The sequence below is a fragment of the Lutjanus erythropterus genome, chromosome 2, assembly GCF_056507025.1.
Source record: "Lutjanus erythropterus isolate fLutEry1 chromosome 2, fLutEry1.hap2, whole genome shotgun sequence".
In the NCBI taxonomy this organism is placed as follows: Eukaryota; Metazoa; Chordata; class Actinopteri; order Lutjaniformes; family Lutjanidae; genus Lutjanus; species Lutjanus erythropterus.
Genome location: NC_139318.1, coordinates 44098972 through 44113640, shown reverse-complemented (window position 1 = coordinate 44113640; position 14669 = coordinate 44098972). Strand labels below are relative to the sequence as shown.

Sequence of the window (14669 nt, the reverse complement as noted above, 5' to 3'; positions counted from 1 at the left end):
TAAAATGATTACATTTACCTTCAACACTGGCTAAACATCCACATGAAAAGTTTCACTTTAACATTAGAGCACAGAATTCACCTGTTTACAGAGGGCTGATCAATATATCTGCCCACCGAGCTCCAACAAAATAAAAGTTGATCCATTTTTCCTAAAATGTCCTTTTCTCCTCAACCATAAATCATTTTTCTGTGGTTGCTTTTCCATCTCTCTTCCACATTAAATTGCAGAGTTGTCCAACAAAATCGCCAACTTTTGCTAAAAGCTGTAGTGTAATTCCACACTAGCTGCCATGTACCCAGTAGATTTCTACAAATTGTCATTCCTGAGAGACGCTTGTTAGAGAAGTGTGAGTAGTTTATTGTTTTTAAAAAAAGCTGCTGCAGTGTAATTGTATGCATTTCATGTCACGTTTGTGTGCTGCACAAAATGCTTCTGAGGGCCACCACTGGCCTGCGGGCCACACTTTAAGACTCCATTTTGTAAGGTAAAAAAAGTAAAGAGCAGACATTTTTCTTTAAAGTTAATGTAGCTGCAGTTATGACTACCTTCTGGGAGCTGTTGTTGAGTCGGTGTGCTTCTTTAAAGAGTAATTGAACTTTAGCATCCATGCAATATATAAATTTCATACATACCACAGTGACTTGAGGGTTAATAGTGACATCATTCAAGATGTTTTCTCTCTCTCGGACAAAGTGGATGCCAGACATGTAATTTTTTAATTTTTGCATATTTGCACAGACAGTGAAACCAACTCTAGTTTGGTGTTACGATACACTGATTTATTTCTGCTGTGTAACTTTAAAGTGTAAACAGGCTGCTGCTCTTTTTTCCCTCCACCTTTCTCCCCTCCTCTCTCTCTTTTACTCCCGACAGCCTTCAAACAGCTGGAAACAGCATCTTGAGGTGTGTGTTTGTGTGTGCGTAAGTCGACAACATTCTGAGTTGTTTGACACATCAGCTGCAGGGAGCTCTGGTCTTAATAGGCTATTACACACTGTAATACCCACCAACACACACACACACACAGACAGGCACACACACAAACACAACATGTGTATGCTGTATGCAAACTCACACAGAGGCACCACACGAGCACATATGCATAGCTGCTGACACTGGAACACACACACACACACACACACACCACTTGAACGTTGAAACACTACTGGAATACTTTCAAAAATGCCCACATAAACCTTTCAACAACCATCCTAAAGATGTTCCAGAACATACGAGCGTGCAGGCAAGTGAAGAAAGACACACTTTAACACACTTACACGCCACTCAGTCTCTCTCACACACACACACTTACACTCAATCACACATGCTATTAAATTCCCTAATGCCTTGAGCCGGGCTGACAGCGGAGTGTATGCCGTGAGTGAGTTGAGCTCCATAGGGAGTGAACTGATTAAGTATATCTGTGACAGACACAATCCCTGCTTAGTGGCTACTGAAAAAGGAGGCGAGGAGAGCAGGAGGAGGAGGAGAAGAGAGGAGATGAGAGGGGAAGGAGAGGATAGAAGAGTAAAACATCTTGTTCAGCAGTTTCGACTTGCTACTGTGAGCGTTTTTTGCTCCTCTGTAAAATACCAGCTCCATCTGTTTATGTGGACATTTAAGAGAGCTGTGCCTGTGTACAGCGGTGTAGTTAATGACATACTTTGCTTCTTATGTTTCTGTACATGTGTGTGTATTTGCTTTATTGAATGCAACTTCCATCAAACGCCTCTGAGATTTCAGTTAAGGCCTTTTTAAACACTTGAGTGATGAGCAATGGAGACGACGACATTGTGCTAATTTATCCTTTGACGGGACAGATATTTTTCCTCTGGCCTATTGTGATATTCATCGATCTAGATTTTTTTTGGTGTGAGTTGCCAAGTTCTGCAGATTTCGACCACACAGATGTCTGCCTTCTCTTGAATATAATGGAGCTAGATGGCACCGCTTGTCTTATACTTTAAGTTTCCAAGATTGGAAATCTACCTACCCATCTTCGACTTTGCAGAGGTGATTGCTAAACTGATGGCCTGTCCTATCTCAGAACTCATATCTTAACTTAAGAAATCCTAACTAGAACTATAAACTTGACTCTGCAATTGGCACTTGTCTGTCTCACTTCACTGGCTAGCTAGCTGCTGTAATGAACAAGAAAAGACAGGCGTTCAGTTTTAGCTTTAATGATTCTGAGACATTAATCGTGTAGCTGGAGGAGAGGAAACTCCACGATAAAATTTGAATCGATGGTGCTGCCATTTTTTGCAGCTCTTTTGAATTTAGGACAGAGTCTGTGCCATTCCAGCTTAGAAAAGTCTTCAGTTAAAAGGGTTCTGTTAGAGCTGAATTACTGTCCTAAGATAAGATAACATTCTTGCACACTAAGATAGATAGAAGTTTCTGTAATGAGACCTCAAGTTACTTGAGATGATCCACAGACCCATTTGTGAGAAGTTTTAAGGAACTATTTTCTTTCTAAAATCTACACAGAGGGAAGTGTGCATCTAGTCATTGATGAAAGGCTTGTGGCTGTGAAGGATGTAAACATTAATGACCTCGTCCTCATTTGACAGGTGTAGTTCTGTAGAAAAAAAAAGTTCCTACCTGAAACTCAGCAAGTCACAACAAAACAATGTAAAGGGATAAATGGCACGACAGGCCAGCGGAAGATATTTTTAATTTTTGGGTGAACTGTCCCTTCAAGCTCTAAAAAGAAAAAAGAACAATCAATGTGAGAGAGGATATCATTTATAAAAAGCTTGTGTGAGACAGTGTTTTAGTAGCAGAAATCTCCCATCATGCATCTAGTCTGCATTAGTGCCACTATATGATACTGTATTATCTACCCTGGTCTCTCTCCAGCATTGTAAAATAAAACCTAATGGGCATATTGAAGCGTTAAATTCCTCTCTCTCCAACAGCAAGCTCTGTTCCACTTTCTTGCTCTTTTCAGGCAGCTGGAAAGACAATGGAATATAAAAGAAGCAGTAAGTAGAGGTTTTAACTGGCTCATAGCTCAAATGACCATAATATATCTGTTGGAGGTTGATAAGGTTTTTGTTCAGTATCAATGACCTAGCAATTACTTTGTCCACCGCTCTTGAAAATAAAAACCAAAGCCACAAGCGACATCAAGTTTTAGCTGCCAAGTTCTTTTCCCAAACCGCAAAAGCTTAGTCATACTGCTCTTTAGTGTAGTGATAGGTTTGATTTTTGCTTGAAATTTCATCCTGCACCTTTCGTAGAAAATTCCGTTTTTAAAAAGCAAAAAATGTAATCATTCAAATCCATCCATCTGTCCATCCAACCATTTTCTTCCGTTTATTCTGAGTTGGCGCGCTGTAGCAGCAGGCTAACCAGGATATTCTAGACATCCCTCTCCCCAGCAATGTTTTCCAGCCCGTCCTGGGGGATCTCGAGGTGTTCCCAGGCCAGATGATATTTGTAACCCTTCCATTAAGTTCTAGGTCTATCCCAGTGTCTCCTACCAGTTGGACATCCCCAAAAAATCCCCCAAAGTCAGGCAACCAACAGGCATCCTAATCAGATGCTCGAACCACATCAGCAGACTCCTTCCACACCCATATACCTACACGACTGAATGCAGTAGGCCGACTTCAAATTACTCTCATGCATTACTAATACAGAATACTAGCAGCAACAGGCTTACCGAACCTTTACTACATTACATAAGTTGTGTCATAACTAAAGTGACATTACACATGTGGTTTACATTGTAAAACAGTCACAGCTTGGTTAGGTTCAGACATAAAACTACATTAACTATGTTAAAATAATGGTGAAGGGAGGCTGGACACAAAGTAGCAGCAGTTCCACTAGGGAGGAAACCCATTTCCGCTGCTTGTGTCCACAACCTCAATGTTTTTAGTCCCTACCCAAAGTTCATGACTTTAGGTGAGGGTTTGGACGTACATGAACTGGTAAATCAAAAGCTTTACATTCCTGCTCAGTTTTACCTTCTCTACGATGGTCCGGTACGACCATCCGCTGACACCGCACCAATCCAGCTCAAGCTACATTGTACCATCACTAGTGAACAAAACCCCAAGATACTTTAAGTCCTTTGCTTGAGGTAGCAGTTCACTCAAAACCTGGATGTAGCAATCCACAATTTCCTGGCAGAGAACCATAACATCAGAACTGGAGGTGCTGACTTTTATTCCAGTTGGTTCTTACTCAGCTGCAAACCTCCGCAGTGCACACTGAAGGTCATGGTCTGTCGAAATCAACAGAACCACATTATCTGCAAAAAGCAAAGACAAAACACTGAGGTCAAAGTCAAACAACAGAACTACATTATGGTTAAATTTGGTGTGGTGGAAATATGTTGATTTTGGGTGAGGGGAAAAAAATCAATGATATTCCAAGAGAAAATGTGTTCTTGCAGGAATTAAATTCCAAAGTATTGTTGAGAAAGGTTGTTTGAGAAAGCTGAGGCAGAGATTTGCAGCAGAAGCAAAAAAAAGCCTTGCTAGTCTCTCTTACACAGTTCAGTAAAGGTCATAGATCATTTAAATTTCCAAATATGATCTGAGTTGGGCCATTCAGGCTAGAAGAATTTCATTAATAATGTTTTCAGAGGAGGATTTCTGCATTATATAACCTAAGTACTTTTTAAATGTCTTTTTGCCTCATCAAGCGAGAACAATCTGGGGTAGACACTGGCCTTATAAAGCAATAAAATGGCAGTATATTCACAGAACTGGAGCATAATGACTCCATAGATTATCTCCTGCTCCAATTAAAATATTTCTGTATATTATGTGGGTCTCATTTTTGGTGATAATATAAAACTTCATCGTGACCTTTGAGTTTCAAGAGCCACTAATACAGCTGCTCTTGTTTGCTGTTTACCACAACAGCAGACACTGTTGTGTTATGACAGCAGTCATTAGGCAGTGGTGGCTCCTTCTCGTTTTATTTGTGCGCGGCGGCTGCGCGCAGGCTCTGAGTACATACAATCTGATCTGATGTCTCCAAATTACAGCTTTCTGCTGCATTCGGCTGCCCCTGCGAATCTCTCCAAGATAAAAACACAGAAGTCTATTTTGTTTGGCCTTTTTCTGGACCCCTCAAGTTAACAACTTCTCCCAACAAAACTTTTACAGTGGCTGCCGGGGTAATGACAAGACTTGGGAGAGAAGAGGATAGGAAAAAAAAAAAGACCAGACACACAGAGGGAGAAAATGGAACCAAGCTAAAAGCAGAGAGTAGGAGAGGGAAGGAAAGAGGAAAGGCGGCAGAGGATCGGGGTGGGAGGGGGGTGGGGGGTTGCAAGGTTATGAGGAGAGGGAGACACAGCAGAGGAGTGGAGCTCATTAATGAGTAATGGGTTCGTGACCCTTCGCCCTTGGACACCACAGCGTCTGATGACTTTGTTGTTACTCCAGCACTGCAGATGCCAGCAGCCTGTGTGCACATGTCTACTCTATACATCTGTATCTATACCCAGATCTAGATCTAGATCTAGGACCCATGGCTGAGCGTACGTTTCACATTTAGATCTTGCTATGAGAAGAATCTGGCAACCACATATCTACATATATAGTTAAGACTATATTGAATTTATTGGGTTTAAATAAAATATATTTAGATTTGTCTGGAGGATAAGATTGTAACATCAGGCTTAAAGGGATAGTTAGGATTATTCTGAGTGGGGCTGTGAGAGGTACTTATCAATAGTCAGTGTATTGTATATACCTATAGTATAGTAGTATAGTGCCACTAAGAGAGCTAAACAATGTACTGCTGTGGACAGAGCAGGCAGCAAAACATATCTGAGCCACTTAAAAAGTAGTCTACTTAAGAAAAAATTATAGTAAATTTATTTAGAATATTTTCCTTTATGACAGAAGCCTAATATCACTTTCTCTAAGGAAACCAGACTCCACTGGAACAAAACTGTGTGTGACTTTGTTCAGTCCAAACTAACCTTATGAAACACTGAAGACGCAAAATAAAACACACACAAACTGACCAGTTGAGGCAGTGGTGGACCAGCAGCTCCTGTGCTGTGTGAGGTAAAACTGCTGTTTTTTTTCCAAAGGAGTCTGGTTGCTTTGTCGAGAGAGATATCTGGATTATATGATGGTGGTTTTCCGTCAGTAAAGGCCGACTGACGGCGAGGTAAAGCAGCGAAAATATTAAACTAAATGTAGTGTATTTATTTTAGATGGCTAAAATGTGTTTTGCTGGGTGTAGGGTGTGCTGACCATCATCTACTGTAGGTGATACACTGAATGTTGATAAGTACTCAATAAAACTCCACTTCAAATAATCAAATAGTCAGTATTTCAGGTTTTTGTTTGTTGTTACAAAATCTTTTCTAAAACATCCTGTGTTCTTTGTTCACGCACAGACAGTGTGCATGCATATATTATACTTATTAAAAGAAATCAATTCTGCTTCTCTCACTCACTCACACACACACACACACACACACACAAACTCACACACACTGTCAGACTCTTCAAACCTGTGGCCTGTGTCCAGATCTGCAGTGTTTGCACGCCAGTACCTCCTGCCATCTTAGCCCAATTAGAAGCTCCCCTCCCTGGGCAAAGCGAAGTGGAAAGGGCCCCTCCCTCCCTCCAGCCTCATATCTGTGGCTCTCGTGTTATGACAGCCTGACACTAGCCCTGTGTAATTACTGCTGTCTGAAGGAGCGAGACAGTATGGGGCAAGGGAGAGGGGAGAGCAGGAGGAAAAGGTAAATGAAGACAAAGGAGGGGAAGAACTGGGGGGGGGGCAGACGGGCAGGGATGGCGGACAGAATCGGCTGAGGAAAGGAGGAAGAAATGAGAAAGAGGAGGAGAAGAAGTGGTGGAAGTGAGAAGAAGAAAAGAGAGGCAGGGGGAGAGAGAGCAGAAGGCTGGCAGACGACCCCCTGTTGTGTTTGTTTTTACGTGCAGGGAGTGTGTGTGTGTGTGTGTGAGAGAGAGAGAGAGACAGAGGGTGTGTGTGTGTGTGTGAGAGTTGTGAGTAAGAGTGTGGGTGAGCTGATAGCTGATGACAGTATCTTGTACCGGCAGAGTGGAGTCATGCTGCCATCATTGTTGCCGCTCAGCCAGAGCTAGAAAATTACTCTGATAGAAGCTGTACAAATAATTCTCCTCAAGGTGATCCTAGAAATGATAATCAAGGAGGGGATTTGTTGCAAGACTCTGTATTATATGCAGCTATTCTCTATTTATGATTTTTGGTCACCGATATCATTCAGTGACAGTAAAGGAAGTTATGTTCGTTTAAAGCAGCAAAAAGTGGAGATGTGGCGATGGGTGAGGTACGGATGGCCCAGTAAGTGATTTACTGGAACGCCATCACTGCAGGCTTGTGTCTGATACTTATAGTGAGATTTGACACTTTTCTGAGGTAATGCCTAGAGAAGAAGTTTAAATAAGTACGTCTCAGGCCTCAGGGCAGTGTGCTTCAGGGATGCCCCAGAGGGAAGGCATTTAACAGGACTGACTCAGACTACACGACGCCTTTCAAGATGTTCCTAATGTCACATTAGGAGGTCATGGTGTCTGTTGTGATTTTGTCGGAGAGACACATCAGTCTACAGGTCGAACCTACTGACAATAAAGATGAATTAAGATGAATGACGTGTTTCCGATTCCCCCCTGTAAGAATGAATGCCTTTGACATCATTTGGAGCCAGTCTGGTTCGCCGGTGATCAGATAAAACATAAAATGTATATGGCATTGTCGCTCAGCCTTGCTTGCTTTTTTTTTTCCCAGTGGCCACTCACGGTATTGCAGCGAAAAATTCCCCAATAAAGAGATTGTGGTACAAACAAACTTAGGTTGTCACAGCAGGCAGGCCTGAGCTTTCAATCATGACATGAAATATCAAATTACAGCAGTCATGATGATAAAAAGTGAACATTTGAACAGATATCAGTGCAATAAGAACTACCTAAAGGACAGAAAACATCATCATTTATTTGACTTGTCCATCTTCATATACAGTAGCAGTCGAGTGTGAAATGTGAAAACAAGGTAAAATATGTTTTATATTTTAAAATTTTCTAAAGCAAAAAGACTCAATTTTACTAAATCTTTGATTGCAAGTGCAGAAGACACTGTGCAAGAGTCTTTTTGTTTTTCATTGTCAACTCATGGTCTCCACCTACGCACCTATCCACCTACAAGTTGCAAAAAGTTTTGCTCTTTGATTTTGTAGATTCTTCAAAGTAGCCATCTCTTTCTTTGGTGGCAGCTTTGCACACTGTTCATATAATCTGAACCATTTCTTATTAAAAAAAAAAAGAAGGAAAAGCATTAAATGAGAAGTGCATCCAAACTTTTGACTTGTACTGTATGAACAATCCCGACATATCGGCTTATCTTCTGTCATGACTCAAAAGACAGGGTGAGAGATCCCAACACCATTTGAGTCTGACGCATCAAACAAAACATCAATCTCCAAATAAGCCAAAAGAAGGCCTCATGAGGCATCTTAGATGCAGAAGCAGTTGTCTTACACATTGACATCGTATGACCCCAGCGTCCGTCATTGTTCCTGTGTTATGTTGAGTCAAAATATGGAAAACACAGGCGTTGAAAATACAGTGTTTATTTGTTTGTCTGGGAACATGAAATCAGTTTTGGCAGAGAGCTGGTAAACATATTCTGCAAATGGACTCCATTAACCAAGTTTTTACATTTTGATTGAAAACATGAGACAAAGAAATCTCCTCTGCAATTTTCTGCTACTTCTGATTATTTTTACTCGGCAGGAAGCCTCATTTAATGCCATCCATGAATAGAAAATTCACACATCTATTCTAAGATATTCAGCAAAAACAAAAAAAATGTTAACGCCTACTTGACAAAATGATTGCCCCCAAGCCTCCACTATAAACATAGAGGAAATGGGTTACAATTGATGGCATGAGTCATCGACCACACAGCAGATCTGCTCACATAAAAGCTCTATTTTTGAGGAAGAATTACTTTTTGAGACAGATGAATTTAAGCTTTGATTCAAAATGGGTAAAAAAAAAAATCCCACCTGCACAAACTGATGCTCTCAGCTTTATTGTAAATGTGAAGCTATAGGCCTGGCGGTTGCACTGTTGCATATAAACACCTTTTCAGGACTTCAATTAGCTCTTGAAATACCAACTTGTGAATTTCAGGAAGTTCTTCAAAAGCAGAAACCTGAAATGTTGTTTTCTCGCAGTTCAGAAGTCTTCCCTGCAGCTAACAGACTAGCTTGCAGGCTAACCATAGCCAGCTCGCTGTGTGCTCGCTTTAAGAGCTGCAACCCGCTGTAGCTTTGCATCAATCAGTAAAGTCATGTGAATTAGCATTTCAATGACTTCAAAGAAACAGAGAGGTGATCCCTTTTTTATTTTTTCCCCTCTGTTGCTAGTTTTTTTTCTTCCCTTCCCCCTTTTCTCCCAGCCCTTACTGCATTCTCTTTCTTCCTCATCCCACCTTATTCTTGCCAATTTCTGCTCCACCTCTTTTTTTTCCTACCTCTCTCATCTCCTCCTTCATTTTCTCCCCATAATCTCCCATTCACCGACCTCCTGTCTCCTGTTGACATCATTCTCTGTCTCTCTTTTTTCTCCAAAAATTAGAACACTAAAGACTCAGAGAAATTATTCTTATTTGTATCAGCAGTATCATTATCATGTGGTCATATGTCTCTGAGAATGAAAAGAAATGGGGTGAAGTGGAGCAAATCAATGTAAGAAAGAAAAAAAGATGAGAGTGAAGGAGAAAAATAGAGATAATCAGGCTAAATCATGTCTTGCTTCATCTGCAATTACCTGTCGTTGCCACGCTACAACTGAACAAAATCACTTCCTGCCATTAGTCATAACCCCCTCCCATATGTGTCCTAATACTATGGATGGTTGTTAGAGTACAGAACAAAATAATTGGCATTCAAGTAGAAAGGGAAAAAGGAAAAAGCACATTTAGTTTTGGTTACATGCACCATTGAGCCATGGCTGTCCTGATTTCTATGGCTCATAGATATCATCTAATATGCAAGGGTGTTTTTTATTTATTACCCTTATTATGGTAAAAAAAAAAAAAAAATAGGCTACAGTTTTAGTGTGCTCATTTTATTTCTGTACCACTTCTGTCACCTAACATGTCTGTTACCTGCTATGGGCCATCTACAGTTGAAAAATCTATTGATTATTGATGCATTTGAGTTTATGTTACACTCTTTTTTTTTCTGTTGCTCAATGTGGCTGCAGCCATAGAGTATATCACTTGATGCTTATAGGGATTCTCTGCAGACAACAATTTAAAAAAACACTTTTTAGTCACAACCAGCAGCTCTGTAGCTCGGATCTGTTGATTGGTCAGCCGGTGCACAAAATTTCCCATCCTTCCTCACATTTCACCCAAGGAGGCTGAAATTTGGTGTGTGTGTGTGTGTGTGTGTGTGTGTGTGTGTGTGTGTGTGTGTGTGTGTGTGTGTGTGTGTGTGTGTGTGTGTGTGTGTGTGTGTGTGTGTGTGTGTGTGTTAAGGTGTGCATTAGCATTCATGCCAACTGGCTGAAAGAGGACGTGGCAACAGGAGTGGCTTATTGTAAAAAGGCGCACAAGTTCCAAATAGATTTAGAGACTGGTGGGTCATAAGCCAAAGGACAGCTGATTAATTTGATGCCAACTGGCAATAAGGCGGTGTGGCAGTGGGAGGGGCTGATAATTAAAAGTGCAGCACTTTAGCCACGCCCTCTTTCATAACTCATGAATGGTCCTTTTATACTGGTTTAAATTAATCCTTTATGTTTTAGCCACAGAGGTCAAGTATTTATGCTGTCTGTTTGAATGCATACACAAGTGGATGCATATTAGGAATTCAGACTTGTTGAAAAGAACAAATGTAAAAATACTCCTTTGCATACGTTTAAAAATTTTTATGAAATCATTCAGTTATCCACATTAGTAAGATAAAACCAGTTCAATAAAAAATGTGGTGTAGATTATTCATTCAAAACATGGCTTGTAACTTAAAGGCAAATAAAAGGAATCAAAGTGTAATATCTGAAAAGGCCTGTGAGAAAATACTTCTTAAAGCAATTATCTCTCATTGTAACATCTCTTTTTTGGTTTTATGTTCTCTCCCCAAAACTTTATTTTTAGCAGACAGCTCAAAACAGATACATATTGGAATAAGTGGAAAAGAATGCAGTTTAAAACCGTGCTGACAGTGCTGTCATATTTTGATTTTTACCACTTGTCGGTGACTTGTGGACATAAACAGTGGAGAGCAGAGCAAATTGCTTCAATGTAGTGTGGAATGAATTTGTGTAACTTTAGAGAGCCTCCACCTGCGAATCAACCAATCACAAGAAAGACAAGGCAGAAGATTTCAAGTGTTAAGAGTAGCCATGATTTAGAACAAAGGAATACTTCACACATGTGCCTTGGAGTGTGGTGAGTAGACCAAAAAGTTGCAAAAGGACTCCTTGCAAGTATTTAAGAGTAACTTGATGAAAATGGAGATGATCAAAGATTTGCCATTGGTCATCACACTGTTGCAAGTCATTGGTTACGGATTATTTAGCAGTAAATAAACTAGTGCTTACTGATAGAGGCAGCTCTTAATGGAAACAGTTTTTGTTCCATTACCCTGACTAACATAAATAATCATTTGTGAGGTAATACACCATGTTCATTACCTTTATATTTGTTTTTTTTTTACTCTGTCATACCCATCCAGATCCAGTCAGATCTGCACCAAGGCATGGTGAACTGAACTGAATTGAAAACATTCAAGATGAAGTGGCTGAATAAAACTATACTGAACCAAACCACGCAACTTAGCTCTTTCTGAAAGTTTTCCATGACTGGAGGTTGCTTGATAGATAAATGTAAACATTACAAGAATTTAACAGACATACAGTGCTGTCACGTTCCTGACTCAGACAGTCTTATAACCTCGGGCTTGGACAGTTAGTCAGTTAGTCAGTTCCCCGCCCCGTCAGTTAGCTGCTCCGATCTGTGGGTAAATGTAACTTTAGGCCTGTTGTATTTTTTGTGCTATCTGACCCCACAGACGATCACACCAGAGTCCGACTGCAGCTGCTGGACGGAGACCCCCACTCTGACTACATCAACGCCAATTATATCGACGTGAGTGTTTGCACACACAGACACACACACACTCACTTGTTTCTTAATGCATGTGGTAGAGTAGAGAGAAATGTCCCTCATCCTTGTAGCTCCTAACCCAAACCATCACAAAAATGATATTTTCTCCAATTTGTGGTGTACTGAAGTATTTTGGTCAGAGTAAGTGTAATTTTTAACAAGTCATCTTGGGCTCAAATTAAAGCTAAAGACGTGGAAGTGGAATTGGAAGTTTTGCACATACCATAATATTTGAAGTTACGTCATTTTGCAGAAACAAGTCCCAGAGAAAGGGTTTTATTGCCCAAGATGGGGCTGCTTGTTATGAGCTTGTGATGACCCAAAAAACAGACTTACAAGACATAACAGTGAAAAAAAGAAGCAAACAACATCCTGAGGACTGGTCCTTGCTTCCAGCCTAATAGAGCAGTAGTTCTATCCTTAACATCATTATCCTTAACGTCATGTGTTAACCCTGTATGTGGATCTCACTCCGTTCACAAGGGGAAGCAGACAATCTTTTCTTTGGTGGTCTAAACCTGAAATCAGTCCTTACAAAGATGGAAGTACATTCACACACATACTGAGATGATGTGAGAAAAAGTACTGGTGTTAGTAAGATTCTCAGGAACAATAACTGAAAAAAAACACATATTTGAACCTGTCAGCAGACAGTTTGTGCCCATAATACTCCCTATCAGAGTGCCTCTGAGCAAACCATGTCTGTTCCTTTTACACAAAGAAAATAAAATAAAAGCATTAATTAATCTTGTAGATATATAAATAAACAGGGGAGCAGCCAATATCTATGATGTAAACAGAGATTATCCAGTACCACTTTACAATAAGACTGCCCATATAAATTATTCATAAATGGTTTGTAATTGGGTTTTTAATTAGTTTGTCAACATTATAGATTAATAAGCTGTTACCAATTAGATAAAAAGGACAGCAGAGACCTGTTGCTTGCCAAGTAGTGAGCCCATATTTATCATTACTGTTAAGCCATAGATATCATTGCTTATCTAGCTTGCTTTGTTTTCTCCATCAATCAACATTCATACTTGTCTGCTTAATCAGATATTTAGTAAAAAGTTACCAGCATGTGCCCCTATCAGTGTATCTTAATAGTCATTTAGCGTATCAAATTAAATCATCAAATTATCAGATGGTTGGTGTCTTCTTCAAGACAGATTTCCAGGTGTGGCACAGTTGATAATCTTCCTCTAATGAGTGTACTGATCACCCAATCTTAGTTATCAATAAATGGTGATGTGTGTCACACTTAACAATAAAGTTCTGTTAGAGATGCGAGCAAGTCTGACACACATTTCACTCACATGTGTCACACAACAGAAACACTCCCTTCACTTGAACATCTCGAAATTCTTCTGCAGTGTTTAACTGCAGAGACTAAACTGTACATTTACTGCCACTAGACAACTTCACTACTAAACTTTAATCCCTCTGCTCTGATCGCAACCAGTCCGCATCCACCGACACTCACTTTTCTCCGTGCTCCTCAATGCATGCACTCACGTGCATCTTGTTGATGAGAAAATAGATCAGAAATATTCACACATATCAAAGTAAAACTGCACACAAAAAACTGCACTCAAAAGTTGGATCTTATATAAACAGATGCATCAGTGTCACATGAATGCTGCTACGGTTAATGCCGTCTACACAAAGGCTCATTAAGGCTCCCTTTTGTCAGTTATAAATGGTACTAAATTAGTAAGCAATAAATGGAGTCCACATCAATGTATGAAAACTTTCCTGTAACTTTTAATAGCCTAATTACACTTTTTATGAAGTCTTATTTTAAAACGGTACAAATTACTCTAAAATTGCATAAAGTAGATGCAGACAATTGTGCACAGCCTGTACACAAAAACAGAGACAGCATTAGCTCATTTTTCCAAGCCTAAAATTTTGCCAAACAGATGCACAAATACATGTGTGCACGCACACACACACACACACACACACACACACACACACACACACACACACACACACACACACACACACACACAGACACCCACACGCACACACACACACACACACGCACACTCGCGCACTCAGGGTATTAGCCAAGGTTGCCACAACAAACGAAACCATCTGAGTCCCATTTTTCTGCTTTAAAAAAAAAAAAAAAAAAACATTATCTGGATGCTGGTAAATGTCCCCACACTAGAATTGATTATTATTCTCTTTTCCTCCCATCCAGCCATCCTCCTTCACTGCCTTTTTCCTCATTTACTCGAACCCTCTTCAATTTTATCTGTCCCTCTCCTTCCCTCTGTTTTTCTCTTTGCCCCTACTTCCCTTACATATCAACCGACCCATCCATCCATCCATCCATCCATCCATCCATTTGTTTCCTCCTCCTCTCCTCTCTGCCCTCTGGGCGTTGTGCTTCACTTATCGATGTAATCTCTCGCTCACAGCTGACTGCTGTAATAACAGTCTTAATGAATTTGGTACATTGTGTTTATATCCAATCAAACAGTCTCTACGGGCAATATTTATTTCTT

The 14669-nt window shown here is 40.2% G+C and overlaps 1 protein-coding gene across 1 annotated transcript in view; it reads left to right on the top strand.

Annotated features, from left to right (window-relative positions):
* ptprt (protein tyrosine phosphatase receptor type T) overlaps positions 1 to 14669 on the top strand; it is a 485707-nt gene that overhangs the window by 414988 nt on the left and 56050 nt on the right. Inside the window, exon 24 of the mRNA XM_084740791.1 lies at positions 12056 to 12132. Coding sequence (XP_084596917.1) covers positions 12056 to 12132 — 77 coding nt within the window. The remainder of the gene's footprint in view (positions 1 to 12055; positions 12133 to 14669) is intronic.